The sequence below is a fragment of the Crocuta crocuta genome, unplaced genomic scaffold (genome assembly GCF_008692635.1).
Source record: "Crocuta crocuta isolate KB4526 unplaced genomic scaffold, BGI_CrCroc_1.0 scaffold77, whole genome shotgun sequence".
In the NCBI taxonomy this organism is placed as follows: Eukaryota; Metazoa; Chordata; class Mammalia; order Carnivora; family Hyaenidae; genus Crocuta; species Crocuta crocuta.
The window spans coordinates 1317064-1344120 of record NW_027532172.1 but is presented as its reverse complement, the minus strand read 5'-3'; the positions used below and the strand labels follow the sequence as shown (position 1 = coordinate 1344120).

Below are 27057 nucleotides of genomic sequence, written 5' to 3'. Positions count from 1 at the left end.
GACCCAGCCATTTCGCTAGCCAAGGCTGGCCCCCGAAGTCCCTACCCCCATCACCTGTAAAGTCTTCATGGTCAAAGGCCGACTCCAGGGGCGGCCCAAAGAGGTTCTTGGAAAACTGCTCATCTGACTGAAGCTTCTCCGCACAGCTGNCGCACAGGCTGTCCTCTGTCCTGAGCTCTGTTTCCCTGGCCCTCCCTGAAGCCCTGTGCTGCTGTCTTCAAGGCTGGGTTCAAAGCCCCCCACCCTAGAGCAGCCTCCACGGCCTCAACTACAGTTGCCCACTGGTATCTTCCACCACCCTGCCTGCTTTAGTTTCTTCACAGCCACCTGGAAGTATCGGGCACACTCTAACTTATCTGCTGTTTTTAAAATCTGAGCCATAAGAATGTGAATCTGAGAAGGAAGGAAGATCTGTCCTGGGCATATGTCTCTGAACCCAGAATAGCAGGGGTACACAGCAAGTGCTTAATAAACGTTCATCAAATGAATGACTAAATGGTTCCTCAAAGACAGCATGCCCTCAACTCCCTACCCGAGAGGAGGGGAGGCAGAGACGCAGGGAGGCAGCTGGGGAAGAGGAGAGAGGAGTTGGGGACAGTCCCCACCTGCTCGTTCATGTTGGCCCAATGTCCCCCCCCACTATAGGACCTACCTGCTGGCTCTTGGGGCAGATCGAGGCCTCTGCGGTTTCCCAGCAGCGTCCCCTACGAGAGATGCACCACCTTGAACCTTCCTGTCACCCTGCCTACGGTGGTCCCTCCACCACAGACCAAGAGACTAAGGCTTGGAGCCGACCGAGGTGAACAGCAAGCAAGGCAAAGAGGGATCTGAGCCTGGGCTAACCTGTCTCAGCTCTCATTTAATTCTCATAATGACCCCATTTTATAGAAGACGAGACTGAGGGTCAGAGTGGGGCACACGGCAGAGCTGGGATTCCAAGCTGCACTCACACTCCCGGCCCAGCCTCCCCTCCTCGCGCTCCCCCCCGCGCCCGTGTTCCCCTTGACAGGCTGCTCACGTGAAGAATGGCGTTTCATGGTGCCCTGTGGACAAAGCGGGGGGCGTCAGGTTGGGCGCATCCAACAGGCCCCAGCGGCCCCACCCGGGGGCACCCCTCCTATGCCTCACCCCGGGGCCAGGAGGAAGGATGAGGCTGCCGGCTGTGGCCCTGAGCTGAGCCGCGGCTGCCTCGGGGCTGCAGGCCGGCGCCCGGGCAGGGGCGGCCTTGATGTGCACGTAGAACTTGCGGGGCTCCTCATCGTCGAAATCGGAGTCACTGGAGGAAAAGCGGGAGGGCTCCGCCGTGCGTGCGCTGCAGTCAAGGAGCCAAGCAGATCCCGACACAGGGCTCACCCACCCCTTCCTGCTCACACCCTTCAGGGCCCTACACCATCCCACCTATCACTACTTGCCACCCTGGCCTCGACACCATGTATTTGCCCCAAGGCCTTTGCACAAGCATGGCCGGCCCTAACTAGCAAACTCTTGGTGTGATGCTAAACCCCAACACCGGTGCCCCCTCCTCCAGGAAGCCCTCTTGGCTCCTTCTCTCTTCCTCTTCCTCAGCCCTGACCCCACAGGGCAGGTGTCTTCTTTTGAATGTGCTCTGTCTCCCCTGGAGACTCCCCGCAGGAGGTGCACAGAGAAGGTTGCTGATCGCGGAGGGATCGCTGCGGACAGCGCCTTGTCCTTGCTGCGCCCACAGCTGCCGCCAGGGGGCACCAGGAGGATATTGTTCTGGGTCACATCAGGCCGGACAGTGAAACCTTCTTCATCCACCTCCGGACACGTCTAGGGGGACACGCAGGGAGTCAGGCTCCCAGCTACTGAACCTCCCGTCTCTTCCTGCCACACCCCCTCGGGGACTCAGCCCGGACTCAGACCTTTGGGCCCCGACTCGGACCTAAAAACAGCGCGGGGCGCCTGGGTGGCTTAGTCGGTTAAGCGTCCGACTTTCGCTTAGGTCATGATCTCGCGGTTCGTGGGTTCGAGCCCCGCGTCGGGCTCTGTGCTGACTGCCAGCTCAGAGCCTGGAGCCTATTTCAGAGTCTGTGTCTCCCTCTCTCTCTGACCCTCCCCTGCTCACGCTGTCTCTCTCTCTCTCCTAGAAATAATTAAAAATCAAAAAACAAAACACAGCCCCAGTGGCAACAACAGTCTTCCACCGTGCAGGCGGGTTCTTGAGAGAACGGGGTATGCCATGCTCTGTACTAAGGTGGTAAGACTGAGGGGCACCTTGAAGCTAAGTGGGGACATCAGTCCCTCCCACAGGGAGCCAGGATGAGATTTAGACTCGAGCTCCAGCCTTGGGGGCCCACAGTGGGATTGAACGCCTCGCACTTACTCACCCCTGAATCAGGCTCCAGGGAATCTCTGGGGATGGAGAAAGAGATGCTCATGTCAGCTCTTCCACCTCATCTGGATGCCCCGGACCCCACCCCCCCAACACGAGACATGGCGCCTGGGGGTGGCCCCTGGGCCATGATATTGTCCTGAGCTGGTCCTTCAGGTGATGGGACCCGGGGGTTTGCCTGGGGCTGGGGGCAGTGAGTCTGGGGTAGCCTGGAACAGGAATTCTCCCGGGCTACCCTCAGCAGGGGCCTTGTGAATAGCCTGGGAAGAGGGAAGGGATCCCGGGCTAGCCTAGCCGGGGCCAGGGCTGGGTGGGGCTGGGGGGGCTCCTCACACAGCCGCAGGCGGCTCCCGCTCCCGCCGAGTCAGTCCTGGGAGGCGAAAGGCCTTGGCTCCCCGCAAACGTTTCATTGCTGAGAACAGAGAAAGGGGGTGCAGCTGAGCCCTGGGGGTGCCCCCTTCCCATTCAGACCCGCCTCCTGCCTCCCCGGCGTCCAGCCTGGGCAGCCAGGCCCAGACGTACTTGCCTTCCTGCAGGGCAGCCGTACTGTATGCCTCAAAATCCAAAGGTCCTGAGATAGAAGAGATGGGAGACTCAGCCCGGCCGGGAGACCGGGCCCAGGAAGGGGACCAGCACACCCGTGGACTCACAAAGGCACCTGGGTCTGAGCTCGAGGCCAGCCAGGGTCCAGTGCACAAGCCAAGATCAGAGCCAGCCCCAGAGACGGTCACGAGTGGGACGGGGTTCCGGTCCCACCTCGGAGAGCACTGGATGGAGTGATGCCCGAGTTGCTTTTTTTACTTCTGGCATTGCTCACAGGCACTTGAGGGGGTCGGGGGAGGGACCATGAGTCTGTACAGTGGACTGAGGCTCAGAGAAGTCAAGACAGACATCCAAGGTCACATCACAAGTAGTGAAGAACAGACACAAACCCAGATCTGACCCCAAAACTTCTGCTCTCAACTCTTCCCTGACCTCGCATTTGGACAGGTTTGTTTTTCTTTTTCTTCCAAATTGGTTCTTTTGCTCAACAATCCTCAATGGCTCCCTTGGGCCCTCAGGGTAAAGTATGAAGAGCTGGGCCTGGCCTTCAAGGTCCCTCTGGTGTCTGGTTGTAAGAGATTTACACATAAGATGGGTCATCAAGGGGCACCTGGCTGGCTCAGTCAAAAGAGGATGTGACTCTTGGTCTTGGGGCTCTGAGTTTGAGCCCCATGTTGGGTATAGAAATGAATTTATTATTATTATTTTTATATTTTTGTTAATATTTATTATTGAGAAAGAGAGAGAGAGCATGAGCAGGGGAGGAGCAGAGAGAGGGAGACACAGAATCTGAAGCAGGCTCCAGGCTCTGAGCTGTCAGCACAGAGCCCGATGCGGGGCTCGAACCCACAACCAATGAGATCATGACCTGAGCTGAAGTCCAATGCTCAACCGACTGACCCACCGAGGCACCCCTGGGTGTAGAGATTACTTAAATAAAGTTAAAAAAACAAAAACAAACTGACGGGGCATCAAACCCTTTTCCTCTGTGGGCTGCAGAGTTAGATTTGTCATCAGCCCATTTTTCTGATGAGGAAACCAAGGCCTAGGGAGGTTCAATCTCCTGTCTCTTGAGTCCTGTTCCTTCCCCTATAGTTGTGGCCCCAGAGCCCACCCCCCATGGAGTCCCAACTCACCAGGCTTCTCCCGGCCTGTGCCCTTGCTCTCTGCAAACTTCCTCAGCAACATCTCCACGCTGACATTCTCTATGTTCTGCTTAAACTCCTCGTGCACCTGGGCCCGGGGGGGTGGGGGGTGAGGAGGCGTGTAACTAGGTGCTTACAGCGCCCTCTTGCCTGGCACCCTTTGCCTTGCTTCCTACCCATGGTGCCACTCACCTGCCCGATCTGCACATGGGTGTCCTCCACAGAGTGGGCGTAGGAGCCTAGCAGGGCCTTCATGTGCCGCAGGTGGGTCTCCTCCATGGCTTGGAAGCGCTGGGCCAGGAGGGAAGGGGCACATGGGAAGGTGGGGGGCCATGAGGAGTGGCCATGTGAACCGCCTGACCAATCAGAATGTTCCAACCCCCTGGCCTCAGTGACTGGGTGCGGAAGGGCCAATGAAAGTCTTCCCTGGGGCTTTTGCTAAAACTACGGGAAAAGAGATACTTTCATACCAGAGGTCAATGAGTTGATGGGATTCATGTGGAGGCTGCTGGCGGTCACTTTGCTGCGACCGCATGCCAACCCCCCCGCCAACAAACACACACTTACACTCCCAGGAGGGCATCTCTGCTTGGGAGTGAAGTCCCCAGGGAGAAAAACAGACTCAAAAGGCAGAGAGGCACAACTTCCTGCCAAGACCATCCGAGTGCCTGGATCTAGCCGTGCCTGAAGCTCCCCCTTCAAACTTTTCAGTTCCCTTAGCCTTTCATCTTCCTTGTCAGTCTGAATGAAGGTTTCTATCATTTGCGACTTTGTACCACTTGCAAAGTCAGAAAAAAAAATCCGGTTCCTAATCCTGCGATTTCAATCTGCTTTTCATACATGTGGGTAGAGTCCCAGAGAGGTACAGTGTCTTATAAAAAGGTAACATAGGGGCGCCTGGGTGGCTTAGTCGGTTAGGCGTCCGACTTTCGCTTGGGTCATGATCTCGCGGTTCGTGGGTTCGAGCCCCGCGTCAGGCTCTGTGCTGACTGCCAGCTCAGAGCCTGGAGCCTGTTTCAGTCTGTGACTCCCTCTCTCTCTGACCCTCCCCTGCTCACGCTGTCTCTCTCTCTCCTAGAAATAAATAAAAATATTTAAAAAAAAAAAAGTAACATAGCTGATGAAGAATGGAGACTGAGGCAGAACCCAGGTCCTTCAGCCGCTATGATCCATCAGTAGGCTCCTGGCTTCTCAGTCCTGCCCTGTCCTTTTCAAAAACCTCATTAATAATGATAGAAATTCTAATTCCTTCTAGAGTGGTTTCCACACACCTGGTACTAGTCTGAAAACATCACATAGAGTGACTCATTTAATCTTCACAGAAACTCTATGAGGCAGGCACGATTACGTTTCCCATTTTACAGATGGGGAGACCGAGGCACGGAAAGCCTTTGGCTTTTGAAAGAATGCCAACAACCACAGCCACAGCTAACAGGCTCTAGAATTCTATGGCTTTAAACCCGTGATTCTAAGGCTCCTGGGAGTCCAGGCTCTCAGAGGCTCTGGACTTCCGAGGCCCATAGATCCCGGGCCAAGGAACGTGTGAGTCTCCGAGGTACAGGCGCCTGGTTCTTACCAGAGCCGAGTCCAGCATCTTCTGCTCAAAGTCGGCGCGGGCAGAGTTGTACTTCTCCACCGAGCGCCGCAGGCTCTCCGCCGCCTTCTTTGTCTTGGTCTCTGCCTAGGGGCACAGGGCGGGGGATGAGGTCAGGAGGGGACAAGCGAGGTATTGCCTCCCAGTCCCTGCCCATTGCCATCGCCCGCAGGTAGACTCCTTGGGGTGCCCAGGGTGTGAGGCCCACCGGAGGCTCAAGAACCATCGCTCTGCGGTATGTTTTCCTACTCGCATCGGCAACCCCGCTGCCCCTCGCACAGCCCCTGATCTGCAGAGCGCCGGCGGCAGGGGACCCGCGGCTGAGGGCCCACCTTGTCCATCTCCTTCTGGCTGGTGCTCTCTCTCCGCAGCCGCTCCTGGTCCATGCAGCGGTTCAGGTAGTTCTCGCGGGACTTGGGCAGGAGCTGGCTGACCCCTGCCAGGACCTGCACCGCGTCCAGAGTGCCCACCGCTTCCTCTTTGCACTGCAGGGGTGGGGCAGGGGGAGTGTGGGTGGCCCCGGCCGCTCCCCTCCCCCGCCCCCTGGCCGGTGCTCGCAACCAGGGGAGGGGCAGAGGAAGGAAGACCACAGAATCCGAAGCAGATACACGGGCTTGAACCCACAAACTGTGAGATCACGACCTGAGCCCAAGTCAGACGTTTAACCAACTGAGCCACCCAGGTGCCCCTAAAACTTTTTAACTTTTTAACTGGGTAATATTTACACATAGTTCCTATTCCAGAAAGTTGTATGGGGTGAGCTCAGGGGAAAACCTACCACCTCCAACCCCTCTGCCTAGGAATAAATAGTTTCCAGAAATAATCGGCAAGTTGACCAGCAAATGTGTTTGTCCCAGCACTTTTTTTTTAATGACAAATAGGGCCAACCTCTGTTTAACTCACAGCATTTTCAGCTTAATAATCTATTCCCAAGACTATTCTCCATCAGCCCACAGAATACATCCTTGTCCCCTAGCTCTAAAAAAAAAAAACACCTGAAGGGAAAACACACACATCATAAAATCTACCATCTTAGCCATTTACAAAAAAATTTCTTTTCTTGGGGGGTATTTATTTTGAGAGAGAGAGAGAACTGGGGGCGGGGGGCGGGGGGAGAGAGAATCTCAAGCAGGCTCCACACTGTCAGCGCACAGCCCGATGTGAGGCTCAAACCCAGGACCATGAGATCATGACCTGAGCTGAAGTCAGATGCTTAACTGACTGAGCCACCCAGGCGTCCCCACCATCTTAGCCATTTTCAAGTGTAGAGTGTAAACGACTACGAATCCCCCCTCTTTTTTTTTTTTTTCCTCCTGATGAGAACTCTGGATCTACTATTTTTTTTTAATGTTTATTTTTAAATTCATTTTGAGAGACAGAGCAGGGGAGGGGCAGAGAGAGAGGGAGACACAGAATTCGAAGCAGGCTCCAGGCTCTGAGCTGTCAGCACAGAGCCAGATGCGGAGTTTGAACCCATGAACCGTGAGATCATGACTTGAGCTGAAATCAAGAGTCGGATGCTTAACTGACTGAGCCACCCAGGCAGTCTCCCAACTCCCATTTTTGACAAGAATAGATGTGGCTCTGAGCCAATAAAACTTTATTTATTGGCACTGAAATCTAAGGGTCATAGAGTTTTCACCTATCATGAAATACTCTTCTTTTGATTCCCCCCCAAGCATTTAAGAGTGTAAAAACCAGGGGCGCCTGGGGGGCTCAGTCAGTTAAGCGTCTGACTTCAGCTCGGTTCACAATCTTGCGGTTCGTGGGTTCGAGGTCCGCGTCGGGCTCTGTGCTGACAGCTCACAGCCTGGAGCCTGCTTCCGATTCTGTCTCCCACTCTCTCTGCCCCTCCCCCACTCATTCCCTGTCTCTTCCTCTCTCTCTCAAAAATAAATAAGCACTAAAAAACAAATAAATAAAAATTTTTTTAAAAAAAGAATGTAAAATCCATTCTCAGCTCTAAGGCTGTACAAAACCAGGCTGGATTTGGTCGGTGGCCCATAGTTTGCAGACCCCTGGTCTAGAATCGTGTCCGACATTAGACAGGGCTCCGGTCTGTAGGACTCAGTTTGACGTTGCGGAATCGACTGAATTCACAGAGGGACGCACGCCAGGAGCTGGAGGGGTTCAAAGGCCCCAGAGGTTCTCGGGTCCTTCCAGCCACCGTGGTCCCCCCTTCGCCTGGCCGGGCGGGGCCGAGCAGCACACACCTTTTTGTGCACCTTGAGCTGCTCCTCGCCATAGCGGAGCACGTCCTTGATGAGGTCCTGCAGCTTCCGTGTCAGCTCCAGGTGACAGAGCGCCAGCTTGTCTGAGGAGACTCGGAAGACCTCCCAGAGCGGGGCGAAGGTCCTGGAAACAGGTCACACCCAGGGTCCGGCAGGCCCCACCCCAGCCGGCACCCACCATGCACCCCAGACCCTGCTAAGGCAACTGCACCGCAACTACGAGGTGGGGCTGTGGCAGATGGGGGAAACTGAGGCATAGGACGCTCCACAACTCATCCAAAGGTTCCTTAGGAAACTGACACTCAGGCTCTGAGGCCCCAGCATCCTCACTCTGGACTCCAGGCCCCAGCTGATACTCAAGGGCAGCTAAGGCTCAACTCACCCAAACCAAGTTCACAGGGCTTTCCCACATCGGCAGATGACCTCTTTGGCCTCCCTCCCCCCCTCCCCAGAAACTTTGCCCCAGAGCAGCCCCAGGAAACTCTGCAAATGCCAATGGGACCACATCACCTGTGAACTGGGCCCCTGTGGCCCCTCCCCCTCTCCCTCATCCAACCTCTGGTCTCATCCCTCCTTCACTCTGGCCCTGCGGCCACGCCAGCCTCTTTGCTCTTCCTTGAACACGCAAAATCCACAGTTGCCTCAGTACCTTTGCACTTGCTGAGCTCCCTGTCTGGGTCTCTGACCCTGATACCCCTGGAGCTGGCTCCATGCCATTATCAAGGTCTCGGCTCAGGGGACCAAGCCTACCCCCGACGAAGCACCTGACGTCTCACTCTCCCATTTCCTCCCCTTCCTAGAGCTCTTCACCCCAGGAAGGGACTTTTCGTTCATGTTTGTAGTTAACATTATCTTGCTGCACACCCTCCATGAACGTGGCATGAACATGGCATGCACATGACTGGGGTGTTATCTGTCTTGATTCCTGTGGGTCTCCAGTAACTAGAATGGTGTCCGGCACACAACAGGCAAATATGTGTCGAATGCATGAACGAGGAGGAAGTGAATGACCGATTTATATTCTTCCGTCCAATTAGCCCCTTATGCGGGGGAGGGTTGACTCCCTATTCTACATATCACCCAGGAGTAGGCCCCTGGGACCCCAGGACACTGCAGCCTTGGTGACCCCTCCCTCAGCCTCTGGCCCACTCACCCCACAGGGGTCCCATTGCTGGCCAGCTTGGAAAGTTTTGCCATCGCCTTTGAGTAGGTCTCCTCGATGGTGGCCCTGAATAGAATGGAGAAAAGATGCAGAAGGTTCTGGGCACCCTCGGGAGACGCTCCATCCCCTCAGGCCTCAGTTTCCCCATTCAAACATCTGAGCAGCAGCTCTCAAGGAGGATGGTGTAGTTCCCTGCTGGGAGAGGCATTTGGGAAATTCACAGGCAGGTGAGGTTAAGTAACATGTTTCACCAACATCAGTAGTAGAAACAGCAGTAGCAGAGCATCAGATACAAAAAGTTTTGATGGGGCGCCTGGGTGGCTCAGTCGGTTGAGCGTCCGACTTCAGCTCAGGTCACGATCTCGAAGTTTATGGGTTCTAACCCCACATTGGGCTCTGCGCTGACAGCTCAGAGCCTGGAGCCTGTTTCAGATTCTGTGTCTCTCTCTCTCTCTCTCTCTGACCCTCCCCTGCTCATGCTCTCTCTCTCAGAAATAAAAATATTTAAAAAAAAAATTTTTTTTGAGCACATACTATAAATGCCTTATATGCTTTGTCTTGCTTAACTGCAAGAGACAAACTCATAGTACCTTTTTCCCTTTGAACAGACACTGCTAAATGCCCACCTCATCTCCACTCACATTTTCGTCCAGATTAACAGAACGTCCATTTTGTTTGGGGCAACAATATACGCCGTTAATACCAACTACCCACGGGCTCATTTTTTGATTGAGGCGCCCATAGGGTACGACGGGCAACAGTGGATGGACCCAGGAGGGCTCTCAAAATAAAGAGTGGCCTCTGTCCTATACAGCTCGGACAGGTCTCGCTTGACGGCCACAAGGAGAAAAACCTGGTTATAATCTTCTGCACTCTGCCCGGATTTAATGCGCATTCAGCTAGCGAGAAGGCTGTCTTGCAATTTAAACGTAGTCTGTTTTCTGGGATACAGACGTCGGAGCATTTACAGGCCGAAAATGTGGATTATTTCATCATACATGTGTTTCATCATACTCAGAGACTGAGTTTTCAAAATTCCCCTTGTAAGTAGGTCACATCATCATCTCTTCAGGAAGAGGCGTCAGAAACCTGGGAATTGTTGACAAGCGGGCAGAGGGCCGACAGTGTTGAGAACCGCTGGTTTCCAGGGCGTTCCAGCAGGTCGGCCGGGGGTGGAGAGGAGGCGGTGGGATGGGNGTGGGGCCGGGGCCAGGTGTGGCCGGGGCCTGGGGAGCCTCACCTCTCCCGGATGAAGTCGGCCAGCTCCTTGGTGGAGATGGGCCCCTGCTTCACGCTGTGGTACAGGACCTCAAAGCCATGGTTCTTCTCACCCTGCAGGGGATGGACGTGGAGAATGAGAAAAGGGGTAGAAGTGGAGGCATCAAGGTTGCCTAGCAACGGGGGCGTGACCGGAGGAGCCAACCAGCAGAAGCCCGACCCCTGGGCAGTGGGGATGGCTTCCGGCCTGAGCCAATCCGCCTGCTGTCTCTCCCCTTGGTCAATTCATGGGCCTTGAATTGGTCCAATCAGAGAGAAGCCTGGGGGTTCCCCGGCTGAGAGAAAGAGTGAGAGCGAGAGCTTCTCTTTCGCGTGTTGTCTCTATGTTTCTCTGAGTCTCTATGCCTATTTCTGGACTCAATCAGTCTCTTCCCCTGTTTTTTGTCGGCACCTTTCCATAAATGAGGAATTATGTGGGCCTAGGAGATATTGGAAGCCAAGTGGAAACCATGAACTTCGGAAAGAAGCTGAACCCGATGGAGTCCGAATAAAACAGTATGTTGAGTCGAGTTACTGGATCAAACCATCTCTGAAAGCCACCTTTCCCCCCAAGGTTTCACTTTTGTGAGCCATTATAACCCCGGATGTTTAAGTCGCTGTTTCCTGTTCCCTTCAACATGGAAACTTCCTCTTTGACACCCCCCAGAGCATGGTCTGGGTCTGATGCCTCTCTCAGGACCCCGCAGTATCCAGTACAGGGGGAGGGGAGGGGGAAAAAAAGGCACCTGACTTTGTTTAATAAATGAACAGATGAGTTATTCTGCTGGTTACCTAGGGCTGGCAGGAAGAGTGCCTCTACCCGGGTGCCTCGCACAAAATCTCTTCCTATCAGTTCTGGGTTCACCACGGTAGGGGATGCCAGGGCTGTGCTGCGTGATCTGCGCAAGTCACTGTGGCTCTCTGAACTTTTAGTGGCTCCTTGTTAAGATGGGGCTGGGGAGTCACCCACCTCTCATATGAGGATGAAGTAAACACCAAGATGATCCACATAGGGTTCCCCAAATCCCCCAAAGGAAACCCTAGTTTTTGCTAATTCGTGGTATTATTTTAATATTTGGCATTAAGTTTGCTCATGTTTCTTCTCCAAATACGTTGACTTAAAAAGGCAGTTTTTACCACTATTCTAAACGCAAGCTCTGGACGCCATGCCTTGAGGAAAGGGACAGGGGAGAAAATGAGGCAACAACTGTTTTAATGCCAGCCAGGTCGCGTGACACGTGAAGGGCATCAGGTCCGAACTCTGGGCTGTTCATCAAAAAGGGAGATCAGGGGCGCCTGGGTGGCTTAGTCGGTTAAGCGTCCGACTTTCACTTAGGTCATGATCTCACGGTTCATGGGTTCGAGTCCCGTGTCGGGCTCTGTGCTGACTGCCAGCTCAGAGCCTGGAGCCTGTTTCGGTCTGTGACTCCCTCTCTCTCTGACCCTCCCCTGCTCACGCTGTCTCTCTCTCTCCTAGAAATAAATAAAAAATATTAAAAAAAAAAAAAAGGGAGATCAGCTGGGGTCTGAGGAACTGGAGGCGTTTTAGCACCAAATGGGGCTTTGCCGAGCGGATATGGCATCAATTCCCGAAAGAGATCCTGGAAGCAATCCCTTTGGTAGTACTTGCAGGCCGTCCACTAACGGTGGTTTCTCCTCCATCCTCCTCCAACCTGCTGAGTTCGCTCTCCGAATTACCTGGAGACGTGAAGGCTAAAGCCAGAAGTCACTACCACACAATCCCTCTTGCTGCACAGAGGGAGAAGCGGAGGCCAGGACTGGGGCAGAACCAGCACAGCCTCGAGCACAAATCTTCCAACAGTCACTCATTCTAGAATCGTACATAGCTCCCTATTTCCACCAGCTGCTTAAGTCAAGCCCTTAGCTCGCAATAGTCTTTCATTTTTCAAAAAAAAATTTTAATGTTTTATTTATTTCTGAGAGACAGAGACAGTGTGAGCAGGGGAGGGTCAGAGAGAGAGGGAGATACAGAATCTGAAGCAGGCTCCAGGCTCTGAGCTGGCAGTCAGCACAGAGCCCGACACGGGACTCGAACCCATGAGCTGTGAGATCATGACCTGAGCCGAAGTCGGATGCCCAACCGACTGAGCTACCCAGGCGCCCCTCTTTCATTTTTTTTAAATGCTTAATTATTTTTGAGAGAAAGAGGGAGAACAAGTAGAGGAGGGGCAGAGAGAGAGGGAGACAGAGGATCAGAGGATCTTAAGTCTGTCTTAAGATTAAGACACTGACGGGGCGCCTGGGTGGCTTAGTCGGTTAAGTGTCCGACTTTCACTTAGGTCATGATCTCACGGTTCATGGGTTCGAGTCCCGTGTCGGGCTCTGTGCTGACTGCCAGCTCAGAGCCTGGAGCCTATTTCAGAGTCTGTATCTCCCTCTCTCTCTGACCCTCCCCTGCTCACGCTGTCTCTCTCTCTCTCTCCTAGAAATAAATAAATAAAAATAAATAAATAAATAAATAAATAAAAGAAGATTAAGACACTGACAGCAGAAGGCCCAGTGTGGGGCTCGAACTCACAAACCATGAGATCATGACCTGAGCTGAACTCAGAAGCCTAACCGACTGAGCCACCCAGGAGCCCCTCATTTTTTTAAATTAATTTATTTATTTTGAGAGAGGTGGGGGGGAGGCAAAGAGAAAGGGAGAGAGAGAGAATCCCAAGCAGGCTCCACATTGTCAGCGCAAAGCCCAACACGGGACTTGAACCCACTAACTAGGAGATCATGACCTGAGCTGAAAGCAAGAGTTGGACGCTTAACCGACTGAGCCACCCAGGTGCCCCTGGAAAGTGTGTTTCCAATCCCCCCCCCCCCAGCTTCCTCTTGGCCTCGCCCAAAAAATGACAAGTTGTGCAAAGACATCCCGTGCCTTCCTACAACTGTCCCTTTGCCTGGGCTGCTCCTGCAATCCAGCCCACCCGGCTGCCTCTCTTTCCATCCATCCAAGTCCTTCCGACCTCTCAAGGATCATCTCCAGGCCCACCCTCTTCAGGAAACTTCCCAGCCGCTCCCCTGAATGTTCAATGTTGCTCCCTCTTGCTTCCCAGGACATGTGTCAGAGCCTCCTTTTATGCGCCAGGTTACTCTGAGCTAGTGACTTCACCTCTCGGGGCCTCAGTTTCCTCACCCGACAGTTGAGGCTAATGACAGCACCCACTTCCCAAAGGTGTTGGTGAGATGAGGCTGGTACGGTGCTGAACATAGGACTTTGTACACAGCGGTGGGGGCACAGCAAACCGGCCCAGCAGCGACACCCCCCCCTCGCCCCACCCAGGGGATCCTCGAGGAAGGCTGCACCAGGCACCGCCGCCCAGGCCAGCATCTGGGGCTGACTCAGAGCCAACCCCTGGCCTGTTTCCCAGACCTGGCAAGGCCCCCAGGGGTATCTGCGTCTCTCGGGCTGTGCTGGCTGTGAGGGTCCTAGGAGGGGGTGTCTTGGGCCCGTGTCTCTTATCAGAACCTCTGGACTCCAGTCTTGCCCCCACGCCAACCCCAGAGGGATCTCTCTAACACAGCTTGATGATGTCCCTGTCCTGCTCACACTTCCGTCCTGACTCCCCAGTGCCCTCTATGCCTCCAGCCCTGCCTTGGCCCAGTGGAATTAGGGCTTGCCTATCTGGCTTGCTCTCCCCTGACTTCTTCAGGCCACCGAGGGCCCCAGCGCCACCCAGCAAAGAGCCACCAATACAAAGGATTGATGAAAAGAAACAGTGCCAGTGATTGGCATCCCAGGGTACCCCCTGAGTCCTAGAGAGGCAGGAATTCTATCCCCTTTCCCAGATGGGAAAGCTGAAGCCTGGAGACACGAAGTCACTGGCCCAAGGGCTCCCAGCAGAGCCCAGATCAAATCCCGAACCCAAAGCCCTTATCCACTCTGTACCAGGCTGTCCACGGGTGAGGTGTGCACCGGGGGCGGCTTCTATTTTCTCTCCGCTGATCTGAATTTTCTGCAGCAAGCTTGCATGCCTCATGCAATTAAGAAGGGTTTAAAAGAAATGTAGGTGCCTCATGCCATTAAATGGAATTTAAAATAAATGTAGGTGCCACTGTTTTCCAAAACGTGGGCGACCACTGATCATCAAAAGGGTCAACCGCCTTACACAGGGGCGCCAAAAGGGGCTCAGAGAGGGGCGGCCCCTTGCTGGGGTCAGGTAGCTATTCAGAGACAAATCCGGGGAATCTGACCCTTGGGGAGAAGGTGGAGGTCAAGCCCCCTCCCCCCTCGGCCCCTTCCCCCCATGACCTCCCCACGGGTGGCAAGGGGGTGAGGCCCCTTTAAGAAAGCGAGTGGCAGTAAGAGGAGCCCCAGCTGGGGAGGGGAAAAGGGAGGGAGCAGGCCTGTTGCCAGGGGCAACCAGTTACCTAGCAACAAGCTTCCTCTCCACAAGCTCTGGGCATGCAACTGGGGAAGGGGCTTTCTGCCCTGGTCCTTCCTAGATTGTTCTGTTCATACATTCTCTGTGGCTCCCCAGTAGCCTGGCCCTGGAAGAGGAGTCCCTGTGTGTCCTCAGCTAGTCACCCTTGTCACACTTCTGGGCTTTGGCGCAGGCTGTTCCCCCTGCCTGAAACGCCTTTCTTACATCCTGGAAAATCTCAGCTCTCGAAGCCCATGGGTGACACGGCTCTCAGCCCTCCTCTGGTTGCCCCCAAGGCTGGGCCCAGCCTTGACCCAGCAAGGCTGCAGGTCTCTGGTTGGCTCTATGATTCCCAGATTGGGGGCTTCTTGGGGCCAGAGCCAGGATGAACTGTCTGTTGCACAGTAGGCTGGGTGTGGAGGGATGGTGGCGGGGAGGGAGGGAGGGACTGAATGAAAACAACTTTGTCTCACTGGGCCCCCTTGGGTCACAGTATGTGGTCCCCAGCCCGCAAGGCAGTGGGCTGCGGGGGCCACTAGGGGCCAAGTCAAGAAACCCCCCAACTCTCCAGGATGGGAAAGACGTGGAAATTCCCTGGCTGAGACGACCCCAGAGCCTGGAAGTTCAGTCCAGTCCGGCCCTGCGTTTGAGACCTGACTCTGCACTTTCTCAACTAGGTGACTTCAGAAGAGAGAATCCTAGTCTGGGCCTTAGTCTCCCTGTGGTTGAAGCTGTGACTTGCCCAAGGTCACAAGGTTCATGAAGTCAGGGTATAGACTCAGACCCAGCCTGACTCCTCCCAGATTGACTTCTCTATCTTGCAGACCCTCCACCTGTCCAAGGCTCTGTCCATAGGCCGCCACATACCCCCGTCTCCATAAAAGTCCCCACAGCCTTTCTGGGAGCCCCCATCAAAATAAAAGTGCTTCTTACTTACCCAAAAATGCTCCCCAAAATACGACATCCTGATGGCCTCTGTGGAGACCCCCGCAGGTTCCTGTTTAGTCCCTGTTCAAAAGAGAGAGGCAAATTTGAGCTGCAAAGCCATGGCCAGCTTGGGCCTAAGAGGGGAAATTCCAACTTTACCTCCCTGTGGAAGAGGAAGAGAGAGGATGGAGGAGGAACCAAAAGCCCCAAGACTGGCATGCCAGGGCTCCTGAGATGACTCATCCCCAGGCCTGGCCCCCAAGTAGGGGTGACAGATCAGGATATAGATGCTCCAAGTCCTGTGCCATCAGAGCTAGACTAGATAGAAGGATAGGGACTGAGGAGCCTAGTCTAGAGGAAAGGGCACAAGAGGTGGGGTTTTCAAGCACAAATAGGAGTTCACTGGATGAGCCCCAGTCTGAGCAGAAAATCCCAGGACCATTTCACAGATGGAAAAACTGAGCCCCTCCCCCTGCAGAGGGAAGCCACTTGCCAAGGTCACACAGCCAGGAAATGACAGTAGGTTTTCACCCTGGGCCAGCTGAATCAGGACCTGAGCACTCAGCTCCACACTGGGCAGCTCCTGTGGGAAAGGGTCTGCTGAGAAATGGACACGGGGACTGTGATCAGCCACAGGGGTTGGGGTCCCCGAAGTGTCCCCAAGGACCCCTTCGCGACAGTCCTCATCTCACGCACGCTCCTGGAATGGAGGGCTCACCCCTCACCATGACAACCCAACTGGCAGTGCTGCCCCCATGAGCCCCAGCCCTGACTCCCAGAGGCCAGTGTTCACCTGGTGTCTGAGTCACTATCCAGCTCTGTGCCTCAGTTTCCCCATCTGCAAAACAAGAGGGAATGTCTAGAAGGGGTCTCCTGGGGGGAACCCAGGCTCCCCGCAGAGGGGGGCCGGGCCAAGCTGCCTGGCACAGGATGGACACTTGGTGTCCTTGGCACGTTCTCGAGGCTGGCCTTGTCACAGGAACCCGCAGGCCTCATCCATAATTCATGACCCCTTGGGTGGCTCGGCAGCAGCTGGGAGCCTAGGAGGCACGGTGGCAGCAGGGACAGAGCTGGTGACCACAAACGGGAAAGCGCCTGGGGCCTCACCGGGAAAGGACCAAGCAAGGACCTTGGACAAGGCTGCCTTCGCCGAGCCTCAGTTTATCTAATCTTAAGAGTGAGTTTAATGTGAACCATTGTCATCTAGCCCCAGGTCCATGGACTTTTCTATACGTCACCCGGCCCCCACCACGAGCCCACGTGGCCAGGGCAATGCAAGAATCCACGAGATGGACCTGAGGCCTGGGTCCTGGGTCTGAGGAGCCCCCAGCCTAGGGATATAGAGCCAGACACAGACACACCAGTCCTACAGGATCAGGGCTGGGCCAAGTGTTAGAAGGGACTGTGTGTGGGAGCCTGGACTGAAGGAGGGGGCACGGGAGGTGGGAGGTTAAAGCATGAATAGGAGTTCGTTCACCAGGCAAAAAATTATTCCATTCAACAAATATTCCCGAGGCGCCTGGGTGGCTCAGCTGGTGAAGTACCCGACTCTCAGTTTGGCTCAGGTCCTGATCTGAGCTTCGTGGGTTGGAGGCCCTTCNGCAAAAAATTATTCCATTCAACAAATATTCCCGAGGCGCCTGGGTGGCTCAGCTGGTGAAGTACCCGACTCTCAGTTTGGCTCAGGTCCTGATCTCGCAGCTTCGTAGGTTGGAGGCCCTTATCGGGCTCTGTGCGGTGGCGCAGAGCCTGCTTGGGATCCTCTCTCTCTCCCTTTCTCTCTGCCCCTCCCCCACTCATGCTGTCTCTCTCTCAAAATACATAAGTAAACTATATATTTTTAATATATATATATTTAAGTTTATTTATGATATGATTTAGACCCAGAGTATCTCCAGATCCCTCAGAGCTGAGTGATATGGAAACCACTAACCTCATGTGGCAACTGAATTTTAAACTAAGTACAATGAAATGGCATGACCCCTCCCCCCAGCTCCTTGGTGTCAGCCTAGCTCCCAGGGCTGGTGGCCACCCTACTGGGCAGTACGTTCTGTGAGAAGATGCTTCTTAGAGGGTCCAGGGAGCCACTGGGCCCAAGTTCCCCAGAAGCCAAGAATCTCTACTCTTTTCACAGCTCCGATGATATTGCCCCTCCCCCAACACGGCGCGGACGGCCAGCGTGTTTGTGGCACTGTACCCAGCGCCCCACGGGTCCCCGTTCATTCAGCCTTCACGGCCACACCATGGGGCTCAATCCCAGCTGTCCAGATGAGGAAACTGAGGCCCAAAGAAAGAACTCACTGTCCCGAGGTCAGCGTGATTTTGTCCCTGGCCTGTCTGCCAAAGAACTCCTGTTTGGCGCCACACATGAGGCTCTGGGGGTCCGTGTCCCCACCCCCTTCTTCCCCACAGCCAGGCCCACCGCTCAGAACCGTAATGGGGTAATGGGGGGCGGGGGGCCGGAGCGAAAGGTGGCGCCGCGCAGTCTCCCGCCCAGCCCAGGAAGTGACACCTGCTCTTTCTCCCGAAGCAACCCCCCCACTTCTGTTCCTGGGGGGGCAGGAGGGGCTCATGGGGGCCCTCCTGACAGGGCTCGAACTCACCGGACAGGGCAGCGAGTGGGGCTGGGGCCCCTGACAGACAGGGTGGGCACCGGGAGACAGGCACAAGGGCCCCTACCACTTCCGGCAGCACCAAGCCGAGGCCTGTGTGCGTGGGGGACAGGAAGCTTACCCTGCCCCGCCTACCACCCAACCGCCATCTCACCTCCCCCACCAGACCAGCACCCCTGGGACCTCCCTGGAACGGGGCCGGCCACGGATGGGTAAACCGAGGCACCTGAACTTGGGGCCCCAAGGCTGGGGCTGTTATTACCCAACAAATAACAATCATGACAGTTGTGAAATGATAGCATGCCGCAAATTGCGTCTGTCCTGGGCTAAGCTTTCCACATCTCACCATCCTGGGGTGGGCTAATGATTCCTGCTTCACAGAGGGGAAACCGAGGCTCAAAGCCGGGAGACCACAAGCTCATGTTTGTGCAGCCGAGACCCAAATGCAGAGCTGCATGAAAACCATCGTGGGCCCCTTCCTCTCGTAAAAAACAAGAATTTCAACTATATGTCACAATTGCATTGGCACAGAAATGAATATATTAATATCATATATTAAAATGTATTCTTTGGGGGCGCCTGGGTGGCTTAGTCGGTTAAGCGTCCGACTTTCGCTTAGGTCAGGATCTCGCCGTTCGTGGGTTTGAGCCCCGCGTCGGGCTCTGTGCTGACTGCCAGCTCAGAGCCTGGAGCCTGTTTCAGTCTGTGACTCCCTCTCTCTCTGACCCTCCCCTGTTCACGCTGTGTCTCTCTCTCCTAGAAATAAATAAAACATTTGAAAAAAAATAAAATAAAATACAATGTATTCTTTGACGCCAAAGCTCATCTTTTTCCTTTCTGATTTTTTAAAAAGTAATGTTTATTTATTTTTGAGAGAGAGAGAGAGAGAGAGAGAGACAGTGAGTGGGGGGGGAGGGGCAGAGAGAGAGGGAGACAACAGAATTCGAAGCAGGCTCTAGGCTCTGAGCTGTCAGCACAGAGCCCGCCACAGGGCTTGAACTCACAGACCATGAGATCATGACCTGAGCCAAAGTCGGACGCTTAACCGACGGAGCCACCCTGGGCACCCCATCCTTTCTGATTTTGAAATAAGTTGAAACACTCTCACAGACCTCTAAAAGTATTGTGTCCAAGACATAGTGGTCTCTGTATCTGATGGAGAAAATAGGTCCACAGCACCAGGGCAAAGCCCAAAGATGGACAGGGACTTGCCCAAGGTCACACAGTGACCGCGATGCCCCCATCCTTTGGCTGCCTGGAGATCCTGCTTCCCCAGCACCAATTCGCCAAAAACCTGGGGCTCTGCACTGGGTCGAGCATGCGAGCTGACCCAGGAGAGGTTAACACGAGACAGGAATGGAGTTGGCAAAGAAGGCACCTAAGCCACCTGTCCAAAGCCCCTGACCTCCTGCTGTGACCTTGGCCCTACCCTGACCTCTGGGCCTCCAGGGTCCAATGAAATAGGCTCTGACATTTTGCTCCCCCCAGACTCCAGTCTGTACACGGTAGGGCCAGTTTGGGGGGTTTTCTCTTCCTTTCCCGTGACTGGCTTCTTGGCCCTGCTGTTTCAATGACCCGCTCTGTCCAGGCCCAGCCACCAGTGACCTTTACACAATCTGGCTTGATTCTCACAATGTGGCTTCAAGGCAGTGTCTCATCTTGGCCATCACCCCGCTGGGGAAACTGAGGCACGTGCCCCATGTCACACAGCGACCAAACTGTCAAGCTCAGGAAGTTTTCAGTCTTCCCCACCAGTCTCTTCCGTCTGTCATCTATTTGGCAAACACCTATTGAGTACCAACTGTGTACCTGACTGCTGGGCTCTAGGGACACAACAGGCAACACCCTTGAAGACTCTCTTCTCTCCTCCCCTGCTCCGGGTCAGCTGTGACCCCATTTATGATCACTAATATTGTAATTAGCATTATAATGACCATGTCTGTATTTAAAGCGCTCCCATCTTCCCACGTCTCCTCTGATCTTCCAAGAGGGATTTAGCCCATTTCACAGAAGAACACACCAAGGTCCAGGAGGGCAAAGCCACTCACGGGGAGAATCAAAGTCTGAACCTGGGGGTGTTGGACTCCCAGTCCTGCACGCTCAGCCCTGTGTCCACTGCAGAGACAAGAGATGGGCTGGCCTGGTGCCTCCCACCTCCTCCTACCCAGGACCCCACCCAGGAACTGGCTTGCCCCTGGCGTGGGTGACAGTATGTGGGTCAGGGTGTGCCCCAGGCGGCCCCACTGGTAAGACCAGGGTGGTGGAGCCCCTGTTCCAATGATCGCAGCTTAGTAATATATTTTACTGTCCGGCGGAATAGCCCTTCCAGTAATGCCACAGTGACCGCGAATCCATTTTTCAGTACAGTAAACTGAGGCTCAGAGGCTGGCAAGGCATGTCAGGGGGTCTCCAAACCCATTGCCCTCTCACCCCCAAACCACTGACATCTTAAGCAAAGGTGGGAGCTATAGTTTAGCAAATGGTGGGGTGTGTGGGTTTCAGAATCTGTAGCATCGACCCTCTGGAGCCCTGAGCCCCATTTTCAAAGGAGAAAACCAAGGTTCAGGGAGGTGCTGTCACCTGCCCAAGGTCACCAGTGAGGCAGGTCCATCAAAGCTGCCTCCTGGTCCCCACTGCGGCTGGGGCAGGCAACTCCCAGATTTGAGGCAGATGGAGGGGCCGCCCACCCCACAGCCCTCCTCCGCACCCCACTCGCAGTCAGCCTCCGGCAAGATCCTAATTTACCTCGATTTATTTTAATCCTGGAGAACAGATGCTGGCTGCCCACCCCCCACCGAGGCAGGGACCACCCCTAAGTCCATGCTCCAGGCCCTTCCAGGCTTTGCCTGGCCAGTCCCCATGCTGACCCCCTCCCCAGAATTCCAACCTTGGGGGTCCCTACGGAGGATGCCAGTAAAACGCCCCCCCACCTCTTCCTTGCGGTAGGGGACTGGGATAGGACAGTCTAGGGGAGGCGCCCAGGGACCCCCCCCCCAGCTCCTCCTGCAGGCAGATCAGGGTTCACAGCAGAGAAAAAGGGAAGGGGGGTTCTTCATCTCTGTCCTCAGGGGTCTGCAGACCAGAGCTGGGAAAAGGGAAATTGAGAGCGGTCTCCACTTCGGCTGTCCTGGGTCCCAGGCTGGAGGGAGAGCGGCGCCCCCATCTTTGCAGCCCTGGAACCTACACCCAGATCCAGGCTTAGAATAAAGAGATTTGGGGAGGGGTCTCACGTCATAGCTGCCCTCCTGCACGCTCCGATTCTAGGCCAGGAGACGGGGGAATTGGAGAAGGGTCCCTATCTCCCTCCAAAGACCCCCGATTATGGCCGCTGGGAGGCCGGGAGCCCACCGCGCAGCCCCCAACCCCCCATTTCGCCATCCCTCATGCCCTGCCGCGCCTTTGCCCCCAGTGGCCTCCTGGGCTACTGGGCGCGGTGCGCATGAGNTTTTTTCCATCACCCCCCCTTCCACCACCCGCGGTTTATTTGCATAAGTTAAAGCTACAGGCGCCTCTCCCGCCACCTGAGACCCAGGGGGAGGAGGGTGGGGTGACCACAGTTTATTGAGGGCCCACTGTGTGCCAGGCACTGAACAGAGCTATTTGATGTCCCCCTCAACAAGCTTCTGGGCGGAACCTTATTGCTTCTCAATTTACAGTTGGAGAAAATGAGACTCAGAGAAGGCAAGAACTTGCTGGGAGGTCACACAGCAAATCCGCATCCTTGAGAGCAGCCTGGGGATCTGGCCCCAGGACTGGGAACTATCCTCAAGAATGGTGTCATGTCACAAAGCAGAAAGGTTTCCGCCTCCCTCACCTGGGCGCTCATAAAATGAGGTTTAGACAATGCACCTGTCATTCAGCCCTCCTTTGGAACACTGGGGTGATCTCCCGGCACCAGGCCCGCTCCCCCACGGGGAACATGGGCCCCGGAGTCCCATAGTCTTCTCTTCCTGTCACCCACGTTGGTCCTGCTGGCCTTGTGTCTCTGAAACACCCCCAATTTGTCCATTTTCCAGTAACTCCTCAGCCCGTGGCCCGAGGTCAGGCCCAGTCATCTCCAGCCTGGATGCTGCCTTGACTTCCTACTTGGGCCTCTGGTTGCCTCCACCCCTGCCCAGAACAGTCCCTGTTCCCATGGCAACTATAGGGTTGGGTTTTTTCCCCTCTCTTNGTGTGCTGAGCATGGCGCCTGCATAATATTCTCTCTCTCTCTCTCTCTCTCTCTCTGTTCCTCTACCCCCACTCACACTCTCTCTAAAAAAATAAAAATAATGGGGCGCCTGGATGGCTTAGTTGGTTAAGCGTCTGACTTTCGCTTAGGTCATGGTCTCGCGATTCGTGGGTTCGAGCCTCGCGTCAGGCTCTGTGCTCACTGCCAGCTCAGGGCCTGGAGCCTGCTTCGGAGTCTGTGACTCCCTCTCTCTCTGACCCTCCCCTGCTCACGCTGTCTCTCTCTCTCTAGAAATAAATAAAAAAACATTTTAAAAAAAAAGAAAAGAAAAAAATAAAAAAATTTAAAAAAAAAACATGATTTATTTTAGAGTAGTTCATGACTTACAGAAGGATTGTGAAGCTAGTACGGAGTTCCTGTGTGCCCCATGCCCAATTTCCCCTATTATTCACTCCTTACATTAATGGGGTATATTTGTCACAATTGTGAACCGATACCAAGACATTACTATTAATTAAAGTCCATATATTATTCAGATTTTCTCCATTTTCCCTAATATCCTTTCTCTGTCCCAGGACTCCATGTTTACTCTTAGTCCTCATGTCTCCTTAGGCTCCTCTGGAGAGAGGAGTTAGACAGTTTCTTGGACTTCCTTGTTGTTGTTGTTTAATGTTTTTAATTTATTTTTGAGAAAAAAAACATGCAGGAAGGGGCAGAGGGGGTGACAGAGGATCTTAAGTGGGCTGTGAGCTGACAGCAGAGAGCCTGATGTGGGTCTCGAACTCACAAACCGGGAGATCGTGACCTGAGCTGAAGTCGGAGGCTCAACTGACTGAGCCACCCAGGCGCCCCTTGGACTTTCTTGTTTTTGATGACTTTGCCAGTTTCAAGAACTGGTCAAGAGTATTGCGGGAAATCCCTGAGTTGTGATTTGTCTGGTGTTTTCTCATGGTTGACCTGGAGGGGTGAGGGCTCTGGGGAAGACCACCGAGGTAAAGTGCCCTTCTTGCCACACCAAGTCCACATAACATGCTACGAGCATAACTCTGGACTGCGATTTGACCTTGCCCACCTGCCGGAAGTGGCACCTGTCAGGTGTCTCCACTGCGAAGTTACTCTCTTCCCCTTTTGGTGCTGCGCCCTGTGAAAGGAGGTCAGGGTGTGCAGCCCCGCCCCCCCAAGGGGTGGGGAGTCACCTTTCCCCCTGCACAAATGATTCTGAATTCCTTTCTTCTCCCTGTTTATTGATCTATTCAATCATTCACATCAGTATGGACTCGTGAATATTTATTTTATACTTTGGGTTAAAATCCAATACTACTTTACTGGATTTCTTGCTCAAATTGTTTCAACTCTGGCCATCAGAAGCTCATTCAGGGCTCTTTGACATGCCCACATCACACCCATGGGTTTTCCCTCTTAGCACCTCCTTACTTTGTCCCTACAAAATGCTTCATGCTCATTTTGTGTTTTTCCTGCCCCCATCGGACAGTCTGCCTTTTCTCCAAGGAGCAGCCCTGATGCCTTTTGCTGGAGAATGCAAATAGTCTTCCCTTTTGCACAGTGTCAGTGGCCTGTGATCAGCCGCAGTCCAGAAGCAGATGGTCAGAAGGTCAACAGTAGCCTAGCACGACATCACAATGCCTGCGTCATTCAATTCACTTCATCTCCTCGCAGAGGCATTTTATCATCTCACATCATCACGAGAAGAGTGAGTACATTACAAGGTGATAATCTGAGAGATAGACCACATTCACATAACTTCTATTGCAGTAAATTGTTACAATGTGCCTCATTTAGATATTAAACTTTATCATAGGTATGGATGTATGGGAGAAACCATAGTATAGATACATAGTTCACTACCATCTGTGGTTTTAGGCATCCACTGGGAAGCTTGGAATGTATTCCCCACAGATAAAGGGGGCATTGCTGTATTAATATAAACCAAGATCTGGACAGCAGGTGTGTGTCCTGCCTGCCACCAGGGTGTCACTGCTTCTAGGCCCTCATGGCTGTGTATATACACAGATCTGTAAATATCTCCATATGTAACTGTATCTCTATGAAGTTATGCATGAATTCATGCAGATGTCTCCACACCTAATCCATTAGCAAACGGATTCTTCTAGTCTCCTCCCCTTGCCTGTCTATAACCGGCCTCCCCAACAGGGGGAAACCTGGCCCCACCCTCTGCTTAATCACTCCATTCCAGCGTGCGTGTTTATTTTTTTATTTTAAATTGTTTTTAACATTTATTCATTTTTGAGAGACAGAGAGAGATAGAGNTGTGCCCTTGGGGGAGGAGGGGTTCAGACAGAAACGGATCACCTTCCTCTCCAGCTCCAAGCCTCAGCTTAGCGCCCTCAGTAAAGACCCCACAGCCTCCCCACGACCTTCCAGGCCTATGCAGGAGGGCCCTGTGCACCTCCGTGTCCTAATCTCTCCCTGCCTGTTCAGTGCTGTCCGAGCAGAACCAGTCCCACCTCAGGGCCTTTGCCCCTGCTGTTCTCTTGCCTGGAGTGCTCTCCTCCCAGCTCCACATCTGACCTGGTGCCTTGGCTCTTAGTTCCAACACCCCCTCCCCCGCCTCCCACCCAGGGCTTAGGACTTTGTGTTGGGCTCAGCCCCTCCCCCAACAGGCTGGAAGCTTCATGGGGGCCCTGGCACCACTCACGTGGGGCCAGCTGCATTCACACTCCCCACACACATACCTCCCCCAAGCCCCAGCTAGGAGAAAGGGGGTGGGGATTTTTATTTTAAAGGAGTGGGGACGGAGGGAGCCTCGGGGACAAGAAGTTACTCTCTGAGGTCACACTCGGAAGACATGTCAGAGGCAAGACTTGACTCAAGTGCACTGGTGCCAAAGCTCTCACCTGCCCTGACCTTGGATCCTAAAATGGTGCTGTGGGGATGGGGGGGACAAGATGAAGAACTGAACTGTCTGTTGGGGAAGGAAGCCTTGGGGGTGGGGGTGAGGGTCCAGTCACTGCCAATACAGCCTGAGGCCGCCTGGAAATTCAGGCTAATTTTCTTCTTTCTGAGATAGGGAGAGGTGGGGGAGCGGGGCGCGGGCCCATGGGGAGGTTAAGTAACAAACATCCCCAAGGTTACCAGCAGTGCAATCAACATTTCCTGAGCACCTACTATGTGCCAGGCGGGGTAAAGGCACATATTGTGTGTAGATGAGTGCCTGCCTTGTCCTGTCCTGGCAGCAACCCAGACTACAGGCTAGAAAGAAACAGAGGAGGGTGACTCGCTGCTGGACAGGTTGGCATCTTAAAGGGAGTGGGTCGGAAGGAGCCAGAGGAGCGCCTGGAGTGAGGTAGGACAGTACCAGAGGGAGAACAGGGAGGGCTTCCTGGAGGAGAGGTCCTACCTAGCAGGTGGGGCTTGGAAGATGAGAGCTTATGGCCCTGCTGTTTCCAGGTGAGGCAACCATCCCCTCCTCCATAGCCACTTCCTAAAAGCCCACTTCTTCCCAGAAAAATGCCCCAGGTCCCCAGCCCCGCCCTGCTCCCCGAGCCCCTTGAAGCAGGAGCCCCAACTGCTCAGTCCAGGCAGCTGTAGGGCTCGCCCTGCCCCGCAGCCTCACCCTGGGGAGCTTCAATATTACCAGTCTTCTCTCGGTTCCTTTAGGAGACCAGGCCTGGGCCTCTGTGGTCCCTCCCCCAGGTGTGCTTTTCCTCTTCCCCTAATGTGGCTTAATTCTCTGCTTCCTCCTAAGGCTTTCTCTCATCGCCCAGGGGCACGTGGGTCCTCCTCTGGCACCGTGCCCGCCGCCCCCCCCACACACTATTAGTGCTTGTATGGTCCTGTGTCTGACTCCCCGACTTGACACTGCTCCCCATGAGGGTCCAATATTTGTTGACGGGCGGATGGCTGGATGGTGGCATCCCAGACAGAGGACGGCACGGGCGCAGAGGCCTGGAGGTGTGATCCGGATGCTAAAGGAACATGGAACAGTTAGGGGGCAGTTGTGGCCCAGGCTCCGGGAAGCAGGGAGGGGCGCCCCGTGAGCAGGCCACGCAGAGGGTGCCCTGGCCAAGGTCGCACACGGGGCTCCTGGCGCATGCTCCAGGGCCCCCAGGTGCTTTGGCTGCTGCCGGGATATTTTTAGAGCACACTCTGGCAGAGGCTGGGCCAGACAGCTGTCAGGAGGGACTGGGGGGAGAGGGAGGAAGAAGACAGACACAGAGGAAAGAGAGAGGAGGGAAGGGAGGGGGTGAGACTCCAGGCCCCAAGCCCGTCTAGCTATAGATGGGAAAAGAGTCAGATGCCCCAGACCAGGAGCTGGCAAGCCACAGCCCAGAGTCCAAATCTAGTCCACAACCTCTTTGTCTAGTTTTTACATTTATTTCTATTATTAATTTATTGAGAGAGTGGGGGAGGGGCACAGAGAGAGGGGGACAAAGGATCTGAAGCGGGCTCCGGCTGCCGGCAGAGAGCCCGATGTAGGGCTCAAACACACTAACCGTGAGATCATGACCCGGATTGAAATCACCCAGTTGCCCCCTCTCTGTGAAGGTTTATTGGAATGCAGTCATTTCCATCTGTTCAGCTGCAACAGCAGAGTTGAGTCGTCTGAACAGAGACCCTATATGGCCCGAAACACTGAAAAAACTTACTAAGTGGCTCTACCAAAGTTTACCAACCCCTGGCCAGGACAGAACTCTGTCACTGCAA

The 27057-nt window shown here is 54.3% G+C and overlaps 1 protein-coding gene across 5 annotated transcripts in view; it reads right to left on the bottom strand.

The window, feature by feature from the left end:
• FCHO1 (FCH and mu domain containing endocytic adaptor 1) overlaps nt 1–18256 on the bottom strand; it is a 25437-nt gene extending 7181 nt beyond the window's left edge. The window contains exons 1-19 of one of the 5 annotated variants that reach the window (XM_077777083.1): nt 18192–18256; nt 16382–16426; nt 16082–16188; nt 15599–15669; nt 10269–10360; nt 9020–9094; nt 7849–7990; nt 5968–6120; nt 5618–5722; nt 4234–4332; nt 4033–4129; nt 2880–2924; nt 2687–2765; nt 2349–2373; nt 1734–1791; nt 1129–1307; nt 1019–1043; nt 653–704; nt 55–146 (exon numbers count right to left, since the gene is read on the bottom strand). In XM_077777083.1, the coding sequence (XP_077633209.1) occupies nt 55–146; nt 653–704; nt 1019–1043; nt 1129–1307; nt 1734–1791; nt 2349–2373; nt 2687–2765; nt 2880–2924; nt 4033–4129; nt 4234–4332; nt 5618–5722; nt 5968–6120; nt 7849–7990; nt 9020–9094; nt 10269–10360; nt 15599–15625 (1345 nt within the window). In that variant the 5' untranslated portion in view covers nt 15626–15669; nt 16082–16188; nt 16382–16426; nt 18192–18256. Of the gene's footprint in view, nt 1–54; nt 147–652; nt 705–1018; nt 1044–1128; nt 1308–1733; nt 1792–2348; nt 2374–2686; nt 2766–2879; nt 2925–4032; nt 4130–4233; nt 4333–5617; nt 5723–5967; nt 6121–7848; nt 7991–9019; nt 9095–10268; nt 10361–15598; nt 15670–16081; nt 16189–16381; nt 16427–18191 lie in introns of those variants that run through there. The other 4 variants (XM_077777084.1, XM_077777085.1, XM_077777086.1 and 1 more) reach the window with 4 other exon arrangements.
• Nucleotides 18257–27057: the final 8801 nt, after the last annotated feature.